Source organism: Polypterus senegalus, chromosome 2, assembly GCF_016835505.1.
Source record: "Polypterus senegalus isolate Bchr_013 chromosome 2, ASM1683550v1, whole genome shotgun sequence".
Taxonomy (NCBI): Eukaryota; Metazoa; Chordata; class Cladistia; order Polypteriformes; family Polypteridae; genus Polypterus; species Polypterus senegalus.
Window position 1 is genome coordinate 159,188,597 of NC_053155.1, and position 26,328 is coordinate 159,214,924.

Genomic DNA, 26,328 nt, shown 5'->3' on the forward strand with positions numbered 1-26,328 from the left:
ACTTGTTTTAGTTAGTGTAACTTTGAATGATTTCTTTTATAGCCTTTACTTAGTGCTTTAAAATACATGTATTATTTTGTATGTTTTGCTTTTAGAAAATAAAGACTATGATGCTTACCTATCTTACACCAAAGTGGATCCGGACCAGTGGGGACAAGAAACCAGAGAAGAAGAGCGTTTTGCCCTTGAAATCCTTCCTGATGTGTTGGAGAAACATTATGGGTATAAGTTGTTCATACCAGACAGAGATCTGATTCCTACGGGAAGTAAGTATTGTACTTATTTATAATTTGAAAAATGGATGTAGGGTAAGATTATGGAATTAAATTGAAAATATATGTATTTTATTTCTCTTTTTAATTACTCTGTGTTCAATTAATATAAAATTTTAACATCAAATATGCTGAAGTGTGTAATTTGTGTTTAAAAAAAATCTATATAGTAATATTTTTGTGAAATTCTGAACTACCCTTTTTGCAGTTAAATTTGTCAGCTAAAGTGATAATTTTGGAGTATAAATAAAAATAAAAACTCTACAATAATGTAATTTCTTTGAAAAAAAAATGTCTAAATACCATGTGTCATGCAATCGTTCAATTAAGGAAGCTGCAATATAGAGAGAAACTTGCAGATACTCTTGAAAATGTAGCAAAATCCAAAACATGCATATTGAGCTTATCCATTTAACAAAAATCATTGCAAAAATGGGATCAAACTAAAGGCTGTTGCTTTTTATGGACAGTGTTTGTGTTAAAAGGATGAGGTCATTATTTTTCAAGGCAAAGTGATTTGTCACAATAATTAATTTGCCGTGAGAAATTGTTATGTGCAGCATTTTTTAATAAATCAAAAAATACTATGTCTTTCCAGTTTAAAATGGCATCTAAAGGTCACCAGTCCAAATGAGAAAATAAAAAACCTAAAACTTGCAGAGTACACCTATTCTCAGGTGTCAATCCTAAGACTGCAAGCATATCGTAAAACAGGTCATTTTTGGTGAAAGAAATAAATATACACAATATGGTCAAAGTATGTGGAAACACGTGTCATCAACACAAATTATTAAGTCAAGGTGTTTCAGCCACACAAAATAAAAAACAAACGTAAAATCAAGCACATACCCATACAGTTTCCTTTCACAAACATTAGCAGTAGAATTGGTCATATTGAAGAGCTCATTGACGTTTATCGTGTCCCTGTCATAGTATGCCACCTTTGCCACAAATCAGTATGTAAAATGTCTTCTCTGCTATATCTGCCAGGGTCAACAATAGGAGCAGTTATGTAATGCTACAGCATAAAAAAGACATTTGCAAAATTGTGTGCTTAATTCTAACTTTGCTCCAATAGTTTGGGAAAGTCTCTTTTCTTTAATAGCATGACTGTGTCCATGTGCACAATGATTTGGCAAGGTTATTGTGGAGCAATTAGAGTGGCCTGTGCAGAGGCCTGACCTCAACCCTACTAAACACATCTCAAGTGAATTGAAACACTGACTGGCACCCAGGTCTTCTTGTCCAACACAGTACCTGTGTAATAACATTCACACAGAAACACTCCAAAATCTTGAGGAAAGCCTTCCTAGAAAAGGGGACACTATTAAAGCCCCATGTGGAATGTCGTCAACTCCATATTAATGCCCCTGGTTTTGAAATGGGATATCCAACAAGCTCAAGTGTGGTGGGGAGGTATTCATAAACATTTGACCATGATGTGTATTTTTGTAAGATTCTGGCGTGGCTTCCTATACCTCATTTCATGAATGCTGCAATTACTATTCCTTATGAGAATTATTCAAGTGCTTAGGAAATGGGTGGTAAGAATGAGGGAGGTTCCAGACACATTTCCCCCCTAACACAATTTCCTAAAAAGCATTTTTTAATGTATGTGCATATATAGTACATTTTTTAATGCTTGTGTTTTACATAATAAAATTAACTAATTACTTCAGCAGGGAAAATGTAACAGATGTCCAGGAGCAGTAAGGCAATGCTATTTTGATCAAATTAATGCTGCAGATTTTTAGTTCACAGACTTTCAAGAATTTCAATTCTCCTACTGGAGGTTTCAGTGGTTTAGCATCTGCCTTTCTAGTTTCTATATGTTCTTTAAGTTAGCGATATCACATATTAGTCTTGGTAATGTTTTATTTATGTATAGTTCAGAGTTTAGACTACCAAATATTTAATGTTATTTTTGAAGCCTTGTTATCTGAATGCAGTGGTAAACTAAGATACTGAATCGTAATTGTTGCATTTTTAATTATATATTTATTTTTGCATAATAAAAAAAATCAATGCAGTTTCTTAGGTTTTTTTTTGTGATAGGGTTGAGTGTTATGTAAATTCTCAGGCTGATATCAATTATTCTCTTAAGTACCACCTTTTGACAGTGTTATCATCAGGGTGAAGCATCACCATTTTAACTGAGTAAGCCAAAATTGCTGTTCCATATTTCCTGTAGTTTCTAATGTGTCTGGTTCATATTTTTGGAAAGCTTCTGTTTTCTAGGCCATTGAGAGTACTTTAGTGAACAAAATTCCAATTTGACTGAACTAGTAATTCCTTTCAGTAAACCATTTCTACATTGTGCACATCTTACTGTCTATTCCAAAATGGGTCTGTCTTCTACTTATCATGCCACCTAAAATAATCAAGGAATTAATTGTGCAAATTAACTTCTGCCTTCAGTGTTTGACACAACAGAGTTATTTTCAACAAACCAAACACATCCACACTCAAATAGAAAAAAAATGTAGTTACCATGTCTCCTTTGAAGTTTGTGAGAAAATCTGAGTACAAAGACACATAATCAACACATGCAGTTTGTAACTGTTATATAGTCTTTCTTTTTAGCACTGAGCTGTTTTCTTTATACACAACACATTTAGTGTGTTTTTTCTGATGGACATTTTAATACTCAAGTCTTTAAAAGCACTATTTGTTATAACTAACTAAGATTAAGTTTAGTTCTTACCATAGTTAATACTTCTATTACTGTATTACAAAAAGTTATCTATAAAACAAAAGAGAATTCATTCATAATTAATTTGGCTTTGTCATTAAGTACATTTTATTGTGTTTTTTTATATTATTTGCAGAGTTATTTGATTATTTATATTAAAATTCGTTGCATCGAGATAGTGGATGTCTTAAAAACCATGAAAATTCATTTTTAATCAAATAACGAAAATATTTCTTGTCATGGCTAACAATGAGTTGCACCATATTACACCAACTGTTGATCCAAATGGCATCACTGAGAACAAGCAGAAGAGTTGCTACATACCCCTATCCACCTAGCATCCGGGGTCCAATTGTTTAGCATAAAACTGACTGTCTTGCTTGTTTATAAGAATGTGCACATTTCTACCTTTTATTTCAGTCACTTCAGAGCATACAGTTGTCCTGTTGAGATTCTGATTAAGTAAGGTATAGAGATTAAAGTCTGTTTTCATTTATGAAATGTTATCAAGCTCTTTATCAGTGTTCTGATTGCTGTAATCAACATTTGCAGATTATCACTACTTGTAATTTTCATTTGAATGTCCAATTTAAGAAATGTTTAAACTATTTGTTATAGAGGGAAATGATACAAAAAGAGGCATAACAAACATTTTCTCTGATTCATTTCTACTGCATTCTGAACATAGTATTAAATATTTATGTTTAGGTTTCACAAGCGATCATTACCAGGATGATACAAGACTGCTCAGAGGTATTTTTCTAAAGATCTTTTAACTGCCTCTGATGTAATTTTTGCTTGTGTCAACAGTATCAAGTGCTTCTTTGGGAAAACAATTAATTTGGGATTTTTGATGTTATTGAATGATATGAAAATCCTGAATTACTTGTTTATAAGCATGTCAGCTTTCAGTTAATTGGAACACATTTATTTTGTTAATTTAAATTCTATTTCTGACCTGTTATTGTGTTTTAGCAGAAAACAGATTTGGCTGAAGTAATTTTCACTGGTATAACCATGGTCTGATAAAGCTTCATCAGATTAAAAAAAAAAGAATCTTCTGTGTCACATGCAAATAGTTTTTTAGGATGATATCCACAATTTCCTTGTATAATTTCCCAAGTATAAAAGTCTGAGTGACATGCAAAGCTCTTAGTTATTATTCTAGAATGCCACTATAAAACTAAACTTACATAAGCACATAAACTAGATGAAAATGGTGTCTATAAAGGGGGATTCTGATCATCAGCACAGGAACTTAAGAATATTTCTCATTTTATCAAAGAGTAAGTTGAGGATTGAATATAATGCAGTTGTTTACTCTAAACATAAGTTTTGTGCATTGTAAAATAAAAACCTATTCTGCCTTGTAGACCACCAAAGTAATAATTTTTATGAACAATATTTTGGAAACCGCCACTAATGCCAAAAGAAAAAAGAATAAACACTCCGCAAAGGCAGTGCAGTTTCCCTAGTTTCCAATGATCTTATCTTCTGTTGCCAACACTCATTCTTTCTTTATCCATAGGCTTCTGTTCTGTCCAAGCATGATCCATAACTGTATCTTCTCCACCTCAGTTTAGGATCCCATTCTCAAACCAAAAAGTGTTTCCTGCTGTGTGGATCTCATACCTCTGATCATACCTTCTGGGATGTTCAGTCCATGATTACATACATAACCTGTGTTTCATTATACTGTACATTCATGTCCTCCATATATGTTTAAGAAGGTGACAGAAATAAGATTCAGTGATCCCTTTGACGAAACAAAACCTATTGGCTTTCAAAATATATATATATTTTTATCTAAGTTTCAATAAGCACTTTACATATAGTGGAATAAAGTATTACAATATAAAAGTCTATTTCACATCTTCTAAAGTTTAATGTCAGTATGGAATAAAGTGAAGAGCTGATGTTTAAATAATTTTAAGGAAAGGTTAACATATTTATTCTTACAATATACTCAATATGTAGAATTAGTTCCTAAATAAATTTCCTGATTAATGACCCACACCTACAACAAATAAGCTAATTTGATTTAGGACATTAAAATGAAACTATACATTTTGAAATTGTACTATAATCATGTCTACTTAATAATTTATTACTTATTACCAAATCTCTGTAAAATTAAAAATATTTTATAATGTTCAGTTGCCTAAATTATCCTACACTGAATAGGATTGTGTTTGCAATGAGAGAGGTTATTTATGCTCCAGTCCACTTCTCCTGATTGACCTTATTACTGATATTGTATCTATAATAATCATAATCATCATCACTGGTTTAACAGTCTTTTTCTGAGTATACCCAGGCTAGTCAGCTGCCCAATATATCTCTTTCTCCCCTGGTCTCCAGAGTCCTGGGCATCGTTTGGGGTGAGACCTGTTATTTTATGCCTTCTGACACAACCTCCAGCAAACTCTTCTTTAGCCTACCTAAGTGCCTTAGCCCTTCAATCTCACAGTGCACCTCCTCACCATCCACTTTTTGCGTCCCTTTTCTGAACTACCTTACTCTGTTTCTCCTCAGTCCAACACCGATCATTACCTGTCTTTCATTTTTTCCTTTTCCTTTCTTTTACCGTGTAACATTCTGCATCCTCTCTTGCATATTTTCAACAAGCATCTTTTATGCGCACACTTGCAACAACCCATACATTGCATTGAGGTTTCTTCCAACATCTCTACTGCACCTGCGGCATGGCTATGCATGTACAACTCACATGCCTCCTTCCCTTTCACCTCAAACCATCATGTTTGTCTTTGTACATTCACCTTGACCCCTTTCCCTTCCAAACTAGCTTTAAATTTGTATTTCTCCTCCTTTAACTCCACTTTGTTTTTAGCCATTGATACACAATTGGCCCTCCAACTTTCAGGGAAAATCATGGAGGTTGCTGGTAGGATTGGCACACCAGCCACAGTAAAAAAAATTATGAGACATCATACAGGAATCCTTTCTCTTCATTGTGGGAGTAGCTCTGCTACAGCCACCAATAGGAAAGCGCTCGTATTATGAAGAGGATGGGAGAAAGCCCTGGGGGAGCCTCATCCCTGGAAGAGTCAAAACCGTCAGAGAGCCAGTGGGGTCAGGCCTGTTGGGGATTGGAATTGGTGTGGTGCTGAGGTTTGCCCACTGCATGTCAGCACTCTGGCTCTAATTTGTAGCGACCCATCCGGGTAGGCCCATAAAATGTCTTGTCTCACGGGCATGATGAACATCTTCCTCTGCTGTCGGAAGGAGCTTGGTAAAGTCTGTATGTCAGTGGCAGCACTCTCTAAGGTGCGCTGACCTCAGACTGGCCAGAACTCTGTAGGTGGGTTCACTTTTTATTGGACTAGTCATTTTAATGGCTGTCATACTCATGGAGTAGCTGTTGCTGTGGCAGAATGGCTCCTTCCAATGGTGTCAAATGTATTTTCGGACTCTGATTAAGGCACTCTCTGGGTGCAGGAATCTCATTTAAAATCCACAAGCCCTGGTGCCTTCCTTTAAAACTGATGCCTCTCCAGCCTATCCTATCCGGATCTTGCAGCCCACAGAGATATCAACCAACAGGTGCAGACACCCATTTCATCTGTCCTTTTTTCCCACTGCCGATCCATGCTCCACCTGGATCAGGTACTCTGTATTCACACCACTGTCGTTGGCTCCAACCAGCAAGAGCATCTCCAGAGTGTGTACGTCGCTCCTGCTCCCAAGTCACTCAACAGGAGCGACCCACAGCTCCCTGCTGAGCAGTGGCCACATGTTTCTCCTTAGGGTTACTCCCGTCCACCTGCTTCCATTCTCTATACCAGCCTGCAATCTCAAGCGTTCTCACTCTTTCTTTTTCCTACTTGCTTCTTCTCTCAGCCTTTAACCTCCTCTGTATTCATCTCTTCTTTTTTCTTCTTCCTCCCTAACCCGTGTAGGCTTTTTTAAAATCTGCTGCCTAATTGGGTGCAGGTGCGAGGAATTGCTCCCTCTGTGGCATCATTGAAGCCCCTGACTGACCCGTCTGCCTCTGCATGTGAATGCGGCATGGCCAACCGGTGCCTTCACTAACATTGGTGCAAAACTCACTTACGTGCCCTTGCACCAGCTTAGAGCCAGCACCTACACAGGGTGTGATCATTTATTTAATACTAGCATGGAGCAATGGACCACATATCACACCAAAACATTTGTTGCATTAGTTGGATATTTGCTATTTTAGAAAAAAATAGAACACACACAGAAAAGCATTTTCATCTCTGGCATCCTCTAAATTTAGAAATTTGACTAATCGGTCAAACAAACAGTGTTCTGTAGTTTATATATTTTACTATCATATTAATGGTAACCCAGTGAAGAATATTTCATACAACTATAGCATATTTTGAACTAAAAGTTCAGAAAGTTGATGAGTGAATGAATAATTATGTACTGTGGATATTAAACATCCAGAAAAAATGTGCAAACCTCTCAACTGTTTTCTGATTCAACTAATTACATTTGAGATCATGTATGCACTTGCCTTAGTAACTTGTCTTACCCTAAACACAATTTGGTGTAATTCAGATTAGGCTTGAACAAAATCTGTTGTCCCTGTCGGATTTTTCTGAATCTATTTTAATTACATATTGCAGAATTAGCAACCAAAATCAAAAATGAGCTTAAAATACCTATTGGATCTTATTTTCGAAATATATACATGAGGAGGAGAATAGCACTATAGAGCCCTATACATATGATGGAGCAATGTGAAAATCTTTTCTAAAAAGTGAAGAAACTATGGTAGCAGGAATGTACTGCAACAATTGGGACATCCTTCAAGAACTGATGAGCTTTCTTTCTTGCCTGGTCATTAAGTAAGCTACTAAGCCAATTTAGCCAACAGAAATTGGACAAATTTATGGCAGTAACTCTGCATATTACAACCACATATTCATCACAAATATGAGCTGTAATTTAAGGTAGCACAGCAAAAGTCATTTCTCACAAACACACATTCATTTTTCAAGATGACAAAATCGTTCTTACCAAAGCACATGGGAAAATGTCTGACAGTGTAGTGAAATTATGGTAGGAATCTCTGTGTTCCTAGTTCTAAAAGATATGATGGGTGCTAAGCACACACAGCTAACCACCCAAAGACAATAGTGGCAGAATCATATTACAGTGGAACATCGAGATACGAGTTTAATTCGTTCCAGCACTGAGCTCGTATAGCGAATTTCTCATATCTAGAACAAACTTCCCCATTAAAAATAATGGAAATCCAGTTAATCCGTTCCGCACCCCCAAAAATATCAACATGAAAATCAATTTTCCTAACAAATAACACTGATAAATAATATACAGTGGTGTGAAAAACTATTTTCCCCCTTCCTGATTTCTTATTCTTTTCCATGTATGTCACTCAAAATGTTTCTGATCATCAAACACATTTAACCATTAGTTAAATATAACACAAGTAAACACAAAATGCAGTTTTTAAATGATGGTTTTTATTATTTAGGGAGAAAAAAAATCCAAAGCTACATGGCCCTGTGTGAAAAAGTAATTGCCCCCTCGTTAAAAAATAACCTAACTGTGGTGTATCACACCTGAGTTCAATTTCCGCAGCCACCCCCAGGCCTGATTACTGCCACACCTGTTTCAATCAAGGAATCACTTAAATAGGAGCTGCCTGACACAGAGAAGTAGACCAAAAGCACCTCAAAAGCTAGACATCATGCCAAGATCCAAAGAAATTCAGGAACAAATGAGAACAGAAGTAATTGAGATCTATCAGTCTGGTAAAGGTTATAAAGCCATTTCTAAAGCTTTGGGACTCCAGCGAACCACAGTGAGAGCCATTATCCACAAATGGCAAAAACATGGAACAGTGGTGAACCTTCCCAGGAGTGGCCGACTGAACAAAATTACCCCAAGAGCGCAGAGACGACTCATCCGAGAGGTCACAAAAGACCCCAGGACAACGTCTAAAGAACTGCAGGCCTCACTTGCCTCAATTAAGGTCAGTGTTCACGACTCCACCATAAGAAAGAGACTGGGCAAAAATGGCCTGCATGGCAGATTTCCAAGACACAAACCACTGTTAAGCAAAAAGAACATTAGGGCTCGTCTCAATTTTGCTAAGAAACATCTCAATGATTGCCAAGACTTTTGGGAAAATACTTTGTGGACTGATGAGACAAAAGTTTAACTTTTGGAAGGCAAATGTCCCGTTACATCTGGCGTAAAAGGAACACAGCATTTCAGAAAAAGAACATCATACCAACAGTAAAATATGGTGGTGGTAGTGAAAATATGGTGGTGGTAGTGTGATGGTCTGGGGTTGTTTTGCTGCTTCAGGACCTGGAAGGCTTGCTGTGATAGATGGAACCATGAATTCTACTGTCTACCAAAAAATCCTGAAGGAGAATGTCCGGCCATCTGTTCGTCAACTCAAGCTAAAGCGATCTTGGGTGCTGCAACAGGACAATGACCCAAAACACACCAGCAAATCCACCTCTGGATGGCTGAAGAAAAACAAAATGAAGACTTTGGAGTGGCCTAGTCAAAGTCCTGACCTGAATCCAATTGAGATGCTATGGCATGACCTTAAAAAGGCGGTTCATGCTAGAAAACCCTCAAATAAAGCTGAATTACAACAATTCTGCAAAGATGAATGGGCCAAAATTCCTCCAGAGCGCTGTAAAAGACTCATTGCAAGTTATCAAAGCGCTTGATTTTAGTTATTGCTGCTAAGGGTGGCCCAACCAGTTATTAGGTTGAGGGGGCAATTACTTTTTCACACAGGGCCATGTAGGTTTGGCTTTTTTTTCTCCCTAAATAATAAAACCATCATTTAAAACTGCATTTTGTGTTTACTTGTGTTATATTTGACTAATGGTTAAATGTGTTTGATGATCAGAAACATTTTGTGTGACAAACATGCAAAAGAATAAGAAATCAGGAAGGGGGCAAATAGTTTTTCACACCACTGTATACAAGTGGAACCTCGGTTTGCAAGTAACTTGGTTTTAGAGTGTTTTGCAAGACAAGCTAAATTTTTTATTTAATTCTGACTTGATAAAACGAGCGATGTCTTGCAATACAAGCAGTATGGATACACTTTGTCTGCTGAGCGTCATGTGATCACTGCTGAGCTGATGGTTCTTCTCTCTCTCTCTCCTTATCTCTCGCTCGCGCACGCGTCTCTCTCTCTTTCGCTTGCTCGCGCCTCTCTCTCCTTATCTCTCTTGCTCGCTCGCGCACGCGCCTCTCTCTCTCTCTCTCTCTCTCCTTATCTCTCTCGCTCGCTCACGTGCGCGCCTCTCTCTCTCTCTCTCTCCTCTTCAGGACAATCGTCTACTATTCTCCGTCTGCTTGTCCGCGATATTTGTGGATACGCTTATACGGCGAACTGCTACAGCGAAACAATGAAATCACAATCGCACAAACGCGTAGATCCTCGCGCTACGGGAGAACAAGGAACACTGAGTGAGCTGACGGGCTGGCAGCGTCAGCTTGGGTGAATCCCCGAGTCGAGGCGGATCGGGAAACGCCTCACGCATACCCACAGCCTGGCTCGTGGCTCTTTACGCGAGCCAATGCTCGTATTTAGATCCGATTTTTTCGCTCATACTTTCCTCTTATCTTGAATTTCTCGTATACAGAGGTGATTGTATCTCGAGGTTCCACTGTATATGTTAAGCAGAGCCAGAGGTCTTACTAAAGAGAGAGGATAAAATTAATAGCTCCAGATACTAATATATTATGGCACACAACTTGCTGACAGAAAGATGAACTTAGAGAAGAATTTCAGATTTCTACATGGCACTAATCTAAAGCACAAAGGCACCTCTACAAAGGATTGGCTTAAAAAAGGAAGCCTGATATTCTATAATGAAGCAGGAAGATCCCAGTCCCATTAAAGATGCAACTAAAGACAGCTGTGCACATAATTACAATTTGAGGTTGAACAATTCTTTAAGGAAGATTGTGATTAAACTCTAGATGTTCTAAGGTGATTCAGACATATTCATACAGACTATGTACACAACACAAAGTGTACTTGATGGAGTTTTAATTAAATGGCATAAAGGCTTAAAATGTCAAGGCACTGACACTTTATTTTTAATTATTTGAAAAAATTGTCCATTTATTTTTAGTAAAACATTGCTCATTACAAAAAAGCTCTGAAAGTATTTGTCTTGAATTTGATCCTTAACATTAACTAAAACTGAAATTTCATTAAATGGGTGCATAGACTTTTGTATCCATTGTACGTTGGAAAGGAAAGTATTTGTTAATCGCTGTCCAAGAATCTGCTTTTTTTACGTGGCATTTAAAAAATAACAAATAAGCTCCATTCCAGAAAACCTAAGAAGAACATGCAAGTGAAATTAAAGTGCTCACAACCAGTATCAAGGGTCCAGTGAAGTTGTAGATATACGTAGTGTTAATGTGGATAACTTTAAATTAGCAATCACTCTAGTAAAGTAAAAAGTTTACTTAAGTATGGCCACTGTGTAAACTAATCTGAATTAAAAAAAGTGTACCCTATTTCCTTTTATCAAACTACATATAGCATGTAAATTTTTTATTACAACACTACTTTTAGTTTTTTTTCATTGCTTACAAAGTGTACCTTGTAGCTTTTCAGTCTATGTAAGTGAATTTCAATTATGTCAAGAAGACATAATAGTGATAATTTATAGGAGTGTTCTTTCAATATATGATTCCTTTCAGGAATGACTTTCTGTTAATGCACACAAATATGCTTAGATATTTAAGGAGCATGCATAGTAGTATGACAAAATTATTACCTAAATTTAAGTGTTTGATCAAGCTCCACTGGATGTGAATCATGTTTATAACATTATTAGTGTTAGGTTTAACAGTTATATCTACAGCTAGGTCATAAATTAAGGTTCTTATTCTTAAATATTATGTTTAGCATTTAAAAAAAGCTTTCAATGAGATTGCACTGATATTAGTAAATGAATGGCATAAATATAATTTTCAAGCTGATTATATGATAACAGCAGTGCCATTACAAATCTCCATTCTCCTCTAGAATTTTCATGAGCGCTATAGCTTGTAGGATTTGTTATTTTTTTTTGCTTCCTTCTCAAAATGGCAGAGAAGGAGAACAAGAAATTAGTGAATTGTATCTGTTTCATTCAGTGATATAGACAAGAAATTTTGACAATTTACAAATGATTCCCTATTTCCCTTAAATGCATCTTCATGTAAATGCAAAGTTTGATGACACTTGTATTATAATATTGTTTACCACATTCTCACACAATATACCAGCCATACAAAGCACCACTCATACTTTATTTTGCATCACATAAGACTGCAGAATTCGGTACAGCTCCACTGATTAAATGTTCCAATTTTCCCTATGGTATTTTCTGCCTTCTTGGAGCATTAAAGTACAACTTTGTAAATAACTTCAGGGTGAGTGCAAGTGTAGGTATAAATGAACGTTACAGTAGCTAAACCTTGGGAGTAGTATTGGTCGTAAAGTTTTTGTTATTATGAATATGTTCTTCTTAAGTTTGCATATGCTGGGTTTATGTCCAAATGTCTATTATGTGGCACAGTAGTAGTGCTGCTACCTCGCAGTTTGGAGACCCGGGATCGTTTCCTAGGTCCTCCATGTGTGGGGTTTCCTCCAGTCGCTCCAGTTTCCTCCCACAGTCCAAAGACATGCAGGTTAGGTGGACTGGCGATTCTAAATTTGCCTTGGTGTGTTTGTGTGTGTCCTGTGGTGGGTTGGCACCCTGCCCGGGATTGGTTCCTGCCCTGTGTTGGCTGGGATTGGCTCCAGCAGACCCCTGAGTTCGGATTCAGCGGGTTGGAAAATGGATGGATGGATGTCTATTAATGGCGTTTTCATCTGATAGCCAAGATTCAGGCAACTTTCTGCCACTTTTAGTACTGGCCTTAAATCTTACTTGTACATTGTCCCAGTTAAATGTATGTCCTGTTGATTTTGTATGCGTATAGATCAGTGATTGTGAGTCCTTTCTTCTGATGACGTTGTGATGTTCCTGTATATGTGTTGCAATTCTTTTTGATGTTTGTCCTATGTACACCGCTGGGCAAGAACTGCATGGAATGAGACATCTGGACATAAACCCAGCAAATGCAAACTTAAGAAGAACATCCATCCAACCATCCATTATCAAACCCGCTATATCCTAACTACAGGGTCACGGGGGTCTGCTGGAGCCAATCCCAGCGAATACAGGAAAAAACCCTGAGCAGGGCGCCAGCCCATGGCAGGCCACGCACACACTAGGGACAATTTAGAATCGGCAATGCACCTAACCTGCATGTCTTTGGACTGTGGGAGGAAACCAGAGTACCTGTTGAAACCCACGCAAACACAGGGAGAACATACAAACTCCACGCAGGGAGGACCCGGGAAATGAACCCGGGTCTCCTAACTGCGAGGCAGCAGCGTTACCCACTGCGCCACTGTGCCACCCTAAGAAGAACATATTCATAAAAAATAAAACTTTACGACCAATATTCCTAAATTACCTCCCGTACACACTGACCTACACCCCCACCTATTTATTGCCTTTGATTCTTGTATGTCTAAGCATTATCCTCTGATGAAGGCTCTTGAGAGGGGCTGAAAGCTCAGTAATAAAAACTACTTTATATGTGACTAATTTTCTCCCTTTGTGGATCTCCAGCTGCAAATATATGTATATATATATATATATGTATGTATATACTGTATGTATATATATATATATATATATATATATATATATATATATATATATATATATATATATATATATATATATATATATATATATATATATATATATATATAAAAAAGAAACGTCCCTTTTTTAGGACTGTGTATTTCAACAATAATGTTTTAAAAATCCAAATAACTTTACAGATCTTCATTGTAAAGGGTTTAAACAATGTTTTCCATGCATGTTCAATTAACCATAATCAATTAATTAACATGCACCTGTGGAATGGTCGTTAAGACCTTAACAGCTTACAGAAAGTAGGCATTTAAGGTCACAGTTCTAAAAACGCAGGATACTAAAGAGTCTTGTCTACCGACTGTGAAAAACACCCAAAGAAAGATGCCCAGGGTCCCTGCTCATCTGCGTGAACGTGCATTAGGCATGCTGCAGGGAGGCATGAGGACTGCTGATGTGGCTAGGGCAATAAATTGCCATGTCCGCACTGTGAGACGCCTAAGACAGCGCTACAGGGAGACAGGAAGGACAGCTGATCATCCTCGCAGTGGAAGACCACGTGTAACAACACCTGCACAGGATCAGTACATCCGAATATCACACCTGCGTGACAGGTACAGGATGGCCACAACAACTGCCCGAGTCACACCAGGAACACACAATCCCTCCATCAGTGCTCAGACTGTCCGCAATAGGCTGAGAGAGGCTGGACTGAGGGCTTGTAGGCCTGTTGTAAGGCAGGTCCTTACCAGACATCACCAGCAACAACGCCGCCTGTGGGCACAAACCCACCTTCGCTGGACCAGACAGGAGTGGCAAAAAGTGTTCTTCACTGATGAGTCACGGTTTTGTCTCACCAGGGGTGATGGACGGATTTGTGTTTATCGTCGAAGGAATTGAGCACGTCTGGGACCTGTTGGATCGCAGGGTGAGGGCTAGGGCCATTCCCCCCAGAAATGTCCAGGAAATTGCAGGTGCCGTGGTGGAAGAGTGGGGTAACATCTCACAGCAAGAACTGACAAATCTGGTCCAGTCCATGAGGAGGAGATGCACTGCAGTACTTCAAGAAGCTGGTGGCCACACCAGATACTGACTGGTACTTTTGATTTTGAGCCTCCCTTCATTCAGGGACACATTGTGAAACATTTTAGTTTATGTCTTATGGTGTTGACTCTTTTAGTGTTCATACAAATATTTACACATTAAGTTTACTGAAAGTAAAAACAGTTGAAAGTCAGAGGACGTTTCTTTTTTTGCTGAGTATATATATATATATATATATATACAGTATATGTATGTATATATATATATATATATGTATATATATATATATATATATATATGTATCTATACTAATAAACGGCAAAGCCCTCACTGACTCACTCACTGACTGACTGACTGACTCATCACTAATTCTCCAACTTTCCGGGTAGGTAGAAGGCTGAAATTTGGTAGGGTTATTCCTTACAGCTTCCTTACAAAAGTTGGGCAGGTTTCATTTCGAAATTCTACGCCAGTAATGGTCATAACTGGAAGCTGTTTTTCTCCATTTACTGTAATGGAGATGAGCTTGAAACCCGTGGGGGCGGAGTTTCGTGTGACATCATCACGCCTTCCACGTAATCACGCAGTACGTAGAAAACCAGGAAGAGGCCCAAAAAGCGCTGGAGAAAACATGCATTATATAATTGAGAAGGCAGCGAAACAATAAGAAGCGGCGAGTGACATATACAACCATATTCATGAGTTCTGCTACTTCGGAAACAAAGCACGATGTGAACCTAAACTTTAAATTAAGTTCATAGACAGGCTGTTTCTGGCGTTTGTAATTTAGTGCCTACCCATATCCGTCAGCGGCAATCCAATAGCAAACTGCCACGGGTAAATATTCACGGGTGAAGGACTGTCCTTATGCAGAGGAAAATGAGATGGTCAGGGTGGTGTTTGGCACAAACTCAGCGAAACTGCGAGAGAAAGTTTTAAGTGCCGGGACTTCGGTAACATTAGATACAGCCATGGACATAGCACGACATGGCACCAGCACAGCTGGGAAACTTCGATGCATGTACACCGAAGCGGCTCACGTGAACTGACGCAGTGCACAGACAAAAAGCAATAGTTCCAAAGAGCGCTGAACAAAAAACGAATTACACAATTGAAAAAGGCAGCAAAAAATATGAAGCGTCTGATACATACAAGCATATTCATAAATGCAGCTACTGTGGAAACAAAGCACACGGTGGAAAAAGTCAATGTCCCGCTAAAGGAAGACAGTGTAAAAAAACCCGTGCATGCAGTGTGTCGGGTCTCAGATAAAGAAGAAGACGAGCTGTTTATTGATGCAGTAAGAAACGAATCGATCAATGAAACCTGTCATCTTTACAACGATTGACAAACACGGAATGTAACTTGAACACAACACATCCTACAAATACGAACCTGATTGAAAGAAATAATGATAATCAAATCCTTGATGACAGCAACACTCAGTAAAACTCACAAAACAATTACTGTATATTGACAGTCATGTTACGTTTTTTTTAAAATGTTCACTTTTTTTTTTTAATAGCTTCTTTAACACACTACGTCTCCGCTGCGATACGCGGGTATATATATATGTATATATATACCCTGATCTACATACTCGAGATAATGGATACTTTATTCGCCATCAATGATTGTTTTGGTAAAGCCATACTCAGTGTAAGTGTATTCATTAGATGAATGGTAAAAAAGTAAGAGCGAGGGGAGGATGACTTATTGAGGCATGCAAGCAAAACTACAATAGCATGCGGGCTCGATGTACGAAAAAATATATCTTTTCAAGTTCTATTTACTCCATATGTGTCAAACTCAAGGCCCGAGGCAACATCCGCCCGGGCGTAATTATATCCGGCCTGCAAGATCATTTTATATACTGTATTATTGTTATTAATGTCCCGGGGATATGAAGCACTGGTAACACAATAAACTACAGATCCCATAATGCAGCGCTTCAGCTGCCTTGCCGAACAATTACCGCGTCCCCGCCGTCTCTTCAGTCGTTTCCTTACTTTGCGAAGGAAGCAGCTTTCTCAGAGCTTCTGCACTGTTTTATAAACGAACGATATATAAGAAAGTCCTTTTTCCTTGCTTCCCTAACGAAGCAGCCTTTTTATTTAATCCACGGGTTCTCCGCTGTTTCATTGTTCATTTATTACGATGTTTATAGTTATTGTGTAGGTTTTATTTAATCCACGGGTTCTCTTCTGTGTTCACTGCGGTGTCTTCTTTCGTTTACACCTTCGCCAAGGAAGCAGAAACTTACAACCACCGAAACTTTGTAACGGCACAAGACTTCAGGCCACATCTCTACAAAACAACCTAATTGAAGCAGCTATATTTACTGGCAGTACCTCAGGTGACACAGTTTTTATTCCTCGCATCCCCGTTATACCATCTAATCTCCCATTTCAATTCAAACGCGTTCAATTTCCTGTAAGGCTCTGCTTCAATGACAATTAATAAGTCTCAGGGACAAACACTACAAAAGGTTGGCATTGATTCGAGGCGGGATTGCTTTTCACATGGCCAACTGTATGTTGCATGCTCAAGAGTGAGCTCAGCACACAGCTTAGTCATATTACAACAGAAGGCCGAACTGACAACGTGGTATACAGAGAGATCCTTAACAATTAATTTTTTACATATTTTCGTTCAGTCAAAAAATGTTTACTTTTTTATTAATAAAAATATTCAGACAGTATTTCACCGCTGCGAAGTGCGGGTATTTTGCTAGGATGTATATATGTATATGAATGTATGTATATGTATGTATATATATGTGTGTGTATGTATATATATATATATATATATATATATATATATATATATGTATAAGTACAGTGGAACCTCGGTTCAAGACCATAATTCATTCCAAAACTGTGGTCGTAAACCGATTTGGTCGTGAACCAAAGTCATTTCCCCCATAGGGCTGTATGTAAATACAATTAATCCGTTCCAGACTGTACGAACTGTATGTAAATATATATTTTAAAGATTTTTAAGTACAAATATAGTTAATTACACCATAGAATGCACAGCGTAATAGTAAACTAAATGTAAAACATTGAATAACATTGAATAGAGAAAACTAACATTGCAAGAGTTCCCGCTATAGCACTACGAACCGCTCACTAAAACACTTTTTTTTTAAAGAGTTTTAAGCACAGGGAAAAATAATTAACATTTGAAAAATCCATAATTTAATAAACCACCAAGAAAAGTAACATTGCAACAATGCACGCTAGAAACCAATTGCTGTAAACAGAAGTGAAGTGGAGGTTAAAATCCAATATAAAAAAGTAATTATTTCATTAAATACAATGAGGTTGAAACAATGCTTGGATCTGTCTCTTAAAAAGCAAGCCCGGCGCATTCTTTAACTACCTTCTCGGCCTTATGCATTCAGCCATCTCAGAGAGACGCAGCATGCGAAAGACAGAGAGACATGTGCGTGAGCGAGACACACACACACACACACACGCGAGAGATAGAGAGAGACACACACACTGAACAGACTGAACACATGCAGAAATCATCAGCGTGCACAAACCGAAAGGGTAACTGGCTTGTTCGTATACCAAGTCTGTGGTCATGAACAAATGCAAAAGTTTGGCGAACTTTTTGGTCGTAAACCGATTTGTATGTCTTCCGAGACGTTTGTGAACCGAGGTTCCACTATATATATATATATATATATATATATATATATATATATATATATATATGTATGTATATGTGCATATATATATATATATATATATATATATATACAGTCATGGCCGAAATTATCTGCACCCATGGAATTTTCCCAGAAAATGCACCATTTCTCTCAAAAAATTGTTGCAATTACAAATGTTTTGGTATACACATGTTTATTTCCTTTATGTACATTGGAACAACACAAAAAAACAGAGAAAAAATGCCAAATCTGACATAATTTTGCACAAAACTCAAAAACCTGGTCAAAATTATTGGCACCCTCAACTTAACATTTGGTTGCACGCCCTTTGGAAAAAATAACTGAAATCAAGCGCTTCCTATAACCATCAACAAGCTTGTTACACCTCTCAACTGGAATTTCCGACCACTCAGATTTGAAGGACGCCTTCTCCCAACAGCAATTTTGATATCTCTCCATAAGTGTTCAATCGGATTTAGATCCGGACTCATTGCTGGCCACTTCAGAACTCTCCAGCACTTTGTCTTCAACCATTTCTGGGTGGTTTTTTGAGGTATGTTTGGGGTCATTTTCCTGCTGGAACACCCATGATCTCTGATGCAGACCGAGTTTTCTAACACTAGGCCCTACATTGAGCCCCGATATCTTTTGGTAGTCTTCAGATTTCATGATGTCTTGCACAAAGTCCAGTCATCCAGTGCCAGAGGCAACAAAACACATCCAAAACATCTTAGAATCTCCACCATGTGTGACTCTATATACTGTGTTCTTTTCTTTGTAGGCCTCATTCCGTGTTCTGTAAACAGTAGAATGATGAGCTTTACCAAAAAGCTCTACCTTTACCAAAAAGCTCTACCTTGGTCTCATCTGATAGATAGATAGATAGATAGATAGATAGATACTTTATTAATCCCAAGGGGAAATTCACATAATCCAGCAGCAGTATACTGATACAAAGAAACAATATTAAATTAAATAGTAATAAAATGAAAAAATTAAAATAAAATTAATGTTAGCATTTACTCCCCCGGGTGGAATTGAAGAGTCGCATAGTGTGGGGGAGGAACGATCTCCTCAGTCTGTCAGTGGAGCAGGACAGTGACAAAAGTCTGTCACTGAAGCTACTCCGTCCACAAGATGTTCGCCCAGAAGGATTTTGGCTTCCTCAAGTACATTTTGGCAAACTTCAGTATGTTTTTTTTATGTTTCTGTGTCAGCAGTGGGGTCATCCTGGCTCTCCTATTTCATTCAGATGTCAATGGGTAGTTCGAGCTGACACTGTTGTACCCTTCTGCAGAACAGCTTGAATATGTTTTGAAGTTGATTGGGGCTGTTTATTCACCATTCGGACTATTCTTCATTGCAGACTTTTATCAATTTTTCTCTTCTGTCCACGTCCAGGTAGATTAGCTACAGTGCCATGTGTTGTGAACTTCTTGAGTATGTTGCGCACAGTGGACAAAGGAACATGAAGATCTCTAGAGATGGACTTGTAGCCTTGAGATTGTTGATATTTTTCCACAATTTTTGTTCTCAAGTCCTCAGACAATTCTCTGCTGTTCATGCTTAGTGTGGCACACTCAGACACACAACAGAAAGGTTTAGTCAACTTTTCTCCATTTTAAGTGGCTTCAGGTGTGATTGCTATATTGCCAGCACCTGCTTCTTGCCACAGTTGAATTCAAATGAGCATCATATGCTTAAAATAAAATGATTTACCCCCAATTTTGAAAAGGTGCCAATAATTTTGCCTGGCCCATTTTTGGAGTTCTGTGTGACATGATGTTAAATTTGTCTTTCTTTACTGTTTTTTGTGTTGTTCCAATACACATAAAGGAAATAAACATGTGTATACCAAAACATTTGTAATTGCAATAATTTTCTGGGAAAATTCCAGGGGTGCCGATAATTTATATATACAGTGGGTATGGAAAGTATTCAGACCCCCTTCAATTTTTCACTCTGTTATATTGCAGCCATTTGCTAAAATCATTTAAAGAGGCAAGACACATGATAGCCCGCATGGAGTTTGCTAAAAGACACCTGAAGGACTCTGAGATGGTGAGAAATAAGATTCTCTGGTCTGATGAGACCAAGATAGAACTTTTTGGCCTTAATTCTAAGCGGTATGTGTGGAGACAACCAGGCACTGCTCATCACTTGTCCAATACAGTCTCCACAGTGAAGCATGGCGGTGGAAGCATCATGCTGTTGGGGTGTTTTTCAGCTGCAGGGACAGGACGACTGGTTGCAATCGAGGGAAAGATGAATGCAGCCAAGTACAGGGATATCCTGGACAAAAACCTTCTCCAGAGTGCTAAGGACCTCAGACTGGGCCGAAGGTTTACCTTCCAACAAGACAATGGCCCTAAGCACACAGCTAAAATAGCGAAGGAGTGGCTTCACAACAACTCTGTGACTGTTCTTGAATGGCCCAGCCAGAGCCCTGACTTAAACCCAATTGAGCATCTCTGGAGAGACCTAAAAATGGCTGTCCACCAACGTTTACCATCCAACCTGACAGAACTGGAGAGGATCTGCAAGAGGGAATGGCAAAGGATCCCCAAATCCAGGTGTGAAAAACTTGTTGCATCTTTCCCAAGAAGACTCATGGCTGTATTAGCTCAAAAGGGTGCTTCTACTAAATATTGAGCAAAGGCTCTGAATACTTAGGACCATGTGATATTTCAGTTTTTCTTTTTTAATAAATCTGCAACAATTTCAAAAATTCTTTTTTTGTCTGTCAATATGGGGTGCTGTGTGTACATTAATGAGGAAAAAAATTAATTTAAATGATTTTAGCAAATGGCTGCAATATAACAAAGAGTGAAAATTGACGGGGGTCTGAATACTTTCCGTACCCACTGTATGTATATATGTATATATATGTATATGTGTATATATATGTATATGTGTATATATATGTTTATGTATATCTGTATATATATATGTTTATGTATATGTACAGCATATTTGTATATATGTGTATATACATATCTATATGTCCATATATATGTGTATATATGTATATTTATATATTTATATATACAGTGTATGTATATATATATATATATATATATATACACAGTGGAACCTTGGGTCACGACCGTAATTCGTTCCAAAACCGATTTGGTCGTGACCCGAACTAATTTCCCCCATAAGATTTTTAAGCACAAAAATAGTTAATTATACCATAGAATGCACAGTGTAATAGTAAACTAAATGTAAAAACATTGAATAACACTGAAAAAACTTGGAACAGAGAAAACTAACATTGCAAGAGTTAATGCTACAGCCTTACGAACACTTTTTTTGAATTAGTTTTAAGCACAGGGAAAAAAAATGAAAATTTGAAAAATCCTTAATTTATACAAAAACTAACCATAAACAACCAAGAAAACTAACCTTGCAAAAAATTGCCATGAATCTTTCTGGCTTTCTCGCATAACAGCGCCTCTGTAGCTGCTTCTCGTTCAACCACACTAGCAACAGTTTTTCCACCTCTTCCAGCACTTGAGGCCTCTGCTTGGTTAACACTGTAACTCAATTTGCAACATCAGCTGCTTTAACACTAGAATTACCAAAGTTTACCAGAAAACTCATAAATCTGGCCCACCTTAAATCCACTCACATGTCTCCATTCAGCGTCTTTTGTCTTGTAAATGTGTCGATAATCCCAAGCAGTATGCAGCCTGCTATACCATCCCCCCCACTGACAGAGAAACTGCAAAAACCTCTCCCAAATGAAGCCTTGTTTATCAGTGAATCAGGTACCTAGGCTAAAAAATATATTGTTATTCGGAACACATGCATTTCACATGCATCTGTGGAAGTGTAGGATGACAGAAATGTTGAATACATACCTAAAAGACAAACTTTTTCCATGTTTTAGTATTAATGACAAAATGTAGACATTAAGTGTATAATGTGTGAAGACTGAAGTCCAAATATCAAATAAGCACTTTCACAAAAGGTACAAGTTCAGTAGTATACTGGTTAGAGCTGCTGACTCCAATTCAGAAGGTTCTGGGTTTGAGTCTAAACATCTCCCAAAATAAATGGTTTGAGTAGTGAGCTGTTCTTATTGTTACTATTATACAATAAAAGCATACATTTGATTTGAGTCTGTAACAGACGGTGTAAATATATGGTGCTTGTAAAGGTTAGCATTTTTTTTATTCAGTTTTATTCTCTCAGTCGCGTTCACGCTCACCCTGATCTAACACGGCTGTTTTCAAATAAAGACGCGCTATAACAGAGGTGATCTCAGATCGGTGAAAGTAAACAGAAGCCCTCCCCGCAAGAAACGTCCACTCACATATAAGAACAATGCAGCTGCACCAGGCGGAAAGGCGAAAGATGGCACCATTTGGATACAGGACAAAGTCCGGCGTCATCCTGACAATCACCTGTCCTTCAAAGAAACAGCACGGCTTACAGAGGTCGCCAACATATCGTGCAAACTCCTGTTTGTGATTATGTTTTGTGATGGTCTTTACATAAGAAGCATTTATATGTTATTTATATAAAAGCCATATCGAATGTTACTTATCTTGATTTATTTACTTATCTTCCTACAGTGTAAAGTCACAAGTATACTGCAGAGCTTCCTCTGTTTGATTGTCAAGGGCATGCTCACAAATTACACGTGTAATGCCATGAAAAATACCTGCTGACACTTTAGTACACGAGCAATGGTACGAGAAAGCAGTTAGACTTTTTTTGGTCACATGCACCACGCTAGTGTTTAGATCTGGACGGTGTAGCGTTGGCGAGCTCTGTAAGCCGTGCTGTTTCTTTCAAGGACAGGTGATTGGCAGGATGAGGCCGGACTTTGTCCTGTATCCAAACGGTTGCATCTTTCGCCTTTCCACCTGGTGCAGCTGCGTTGTTCTTATATGTGAGTAAACGTTTATTGCGGGGAGGACTTCTGTTCTTTTTCTCCGATCTGAATTCACCTCTGTTATAGCGCATCTTTATTTGAAAGTAGCAGTGTCAGATCGGGGCGAGCGTGCGTGCGACTGAGAGAATAAAACTGAATAAAAAAACGCTAACTTTGACAAGCACTATAAATTTACAGTGGCTGTTACAGGCACAAATCAAATGTATGTTTTTATTGTATAATATTAACAATAATAGCAGCTCTCTATTCAAAATGGTAAACTTGAGAAGCTGCCAGCATTGAACCCAGAACATCTTGATTGGGAGTCTGCAGTTCTTAGCATTGCAATACGCAAGCTGTCGCATCAACTGCCTACCATAACCTGCTTTCTTTTTTCTTCATTTATATTCTTGAATAAAATCGCACTTGTTTTGTTACACTTGTAATTTTTGTGAAAGTGTTTATTTGATATTTGGACTTCAGGCTTCACACCTTATACATATGTCGTAAAGACGGTCCTTGGGTGATTGTGGGAACTGTTAACATTTGAATCTGATGATTGTATATAGCGCGGATCTCTGTACTATGCTGTCCTCTATATCTCCAAAAAACCAAACACGGTCACTAACTACAACCGCATGAAGGTATGCAAATGAATATAATGTTGCATTAGTGCAGCAACGTTTTCCGAAATATACAATACAGGACATAAAATGAATTATTCCAAATGTCATATATACCTAAGTCTCTTTTTTGTCAGTTCTTTGACATTCTGGATCAGAAGGTGCATACTAATTCAGCGTGAGCAGGAGCACTCAAGAATACAACTGAATAAAAAAATTGACATCTACAGTAATTCTCAGTCACGCACACCACTCACATCCACGTCCGCAGTTTTCCCAGTCTCGATCGCGCACAAGATCTGACATGGTTTTCAAATAAAGAGAGGGTGTAACAAAACAAGTTTGTTTGAGGTGTGTGGGAGCTTGAGCTTCTTCTTGAGAAGAAAACTGAAAAAAAAAAAAAAACTAACTTTAACTATAAATATACAGACACAAATCAAATGTATGCTTTTATTGTATGATATGAACAATAAGAGCAGCTCACTACTGAAAATGGTAAATTTGAGAAGCAGCTTATATCGAAACCGTGACCTCTTGATTGGAAGGCAGCAGTTCTTAGCATTGCACCACACAAGCTGTCATATCAACTGCCTACCGTAACCTGCTTTCTTTTTTCTTTGGTTAAATTCTTGAATAAAAGTGCACTTGTTATGTTATACTTATCCCTTTTGTGAAAGTGTTTATTTCATATTTGTATTTCAGGCTTCACACCTTATACATTTCATGTCTACATTTTTTCAGTTATTACTAAAACATGAAAAACGTTTCTGTGTTAACTGCTTTTTACATAGATTGTTGTTGACACAGAACACACATGAAATGTATGTATATGAGGGCCCCTATAAAGCTCCAGCACTTCACTTGAAGATAAACACTGAGCACTGAGAAACTTCTTAGTGAATTGAACTGCAGATGTTGGCGGGGGATGGGATAACAGGTTGCTTGCTGCTTATCGGTACATTAACATGACAAAAGACACTGAAGGAGAGGTGAGAATGGATTTAAGTTGTGCCGGATTTACAAGCTTTCTCGTAGGCTCTGGTAATTCTTGTGTTAATAGCTTCTTTCTGCTTTAGAATAGTCAAAATCGTAGATTTCATCATCGGCAAGATCAGTAACACAAACGCCACGCTCATACTTTTCAATAATTTCTTTTTTAATTCGATTTCAATGTTCTAACTTTTCTTCTCACCAACACTACCACTCTTCATTTGCTTAGAGGCCATGTTTAATTGCAAAATTAATGCAAAAGCACACGAAATAGAGCACAAAGAGTTCACAGCGAATGCACGCACATCTGACCGAGAACAATGTACAGAGACTGAACATGTGCGGAAATCATTGGCGCGTACAAATCGGAAGGGAAAATGGCTTGTGTGTGGTCATGAACAGATGCAAAAGTTTGCCGAACTTTTTGTCGTAACCCGATTTGTACGTATTCATAGATGTTAGTGACCCGAGGTTCCACTGTATGTGTATATATATATATATATATATATATATATATATATATATATATATATATATATTGTGAACTAGGACCCGGACACAGACAGACGGACATCATATCTCATCCAACACAAGTTTATTTCACAATATTTACAGTGCACAAAACCCCAGTGCCCACAGCACCGATCCCCCAAAGTCCAGGCCTCTCAGTCTCTCTGCCTCTCTCTTGGCCGCCTCTCGTCCTCTCTCCAGCTCTGTCCTCTTCCACCCGACACTGCTGACTGGAGGGAGACGGCCCTTTATATGGGAACCTGGATGGGCTCTAGCTGCTTCCCAGCAATCAGTCATGGCCACACCTCAGTGTGGCGGAAGTGCCGGCTGTGCACCCGGAAGCCATCCGGGTGTCCCTGTCGTCTTCCCCAGCACTTCCTGGTGTGGCGGAAGTGCTGGGCTCCAGGGTTCCTCAGGCACCTGGGCGCCGCCTGGCGGTGGCCATGGGCCCCTACAGGGTTGGGCTTCCAAGCCCTCTACCCGTGGCCCCCAATACAACCAGGGCGATCGCCCCCTTGCGGTCTGGAGGAGGCACAAGCCCTCCTCTGGTCCTCCTGGGCGTCCTGGCTGGGCTCCAGCCCCGGCTGGGGACCACACGGGATATTCCAGCACCGGGGCGCCGTCTGGAGGAGGCACAATATATATATATATATATATATATATCTTATATAGATTTCTTTTCTGGTTCGTCCTGCTTCCACCTCAAAACCGGTCCAGCTGACACAGCATTTCTCAATTCCTATTCGTCCTCTTCCAAACCCCTCCCCATGCTGCCAGCGGCTCCTCTTCAAAACCGGTCCCGCCCACACGCAGCCGACACAGCATTTCTTGCCAAACTACTGAAATACGCTTACAAAATAAAGCAAACTCTGCATGCAGCGAAAATTTACTTCTCCAGCTAGATTCCATGCTCAGAACCATCAAACCCTT

General features: G+C 38.5%; 1 protein-coding gene across 2 annotated transcripts in view; it reads left to right on the forward strand.

Moving 5' to 3' along the window:
• Positions 1 to 26,328, forward strand: part of LOC120523506 (interleukin-1 receptor accessory protein-like 1) — a 1,790,033-nt gene that overhangs the window by 1,733,617 nt on the left and 30,088 nt on the right. Inside the window, exons 10-11 of one of the 2 annotated variants that reach the window (XM_039744882.1) lie at positions 96 to 266; positions 3,673 to 3,717. In XM_039744882.1, the coding sequence (XP_039600816.1) occupies positions 96 to 266; positions 3,673 to 3,717 (216 nt within the window). The remainder of the gene's footprint in view (positions 1 to 95; positions 267 to 3,672; positions 3,718 to 26,328) is intronic. The other variant, XM_039744883.1, reaches the window with a different exon arrangement.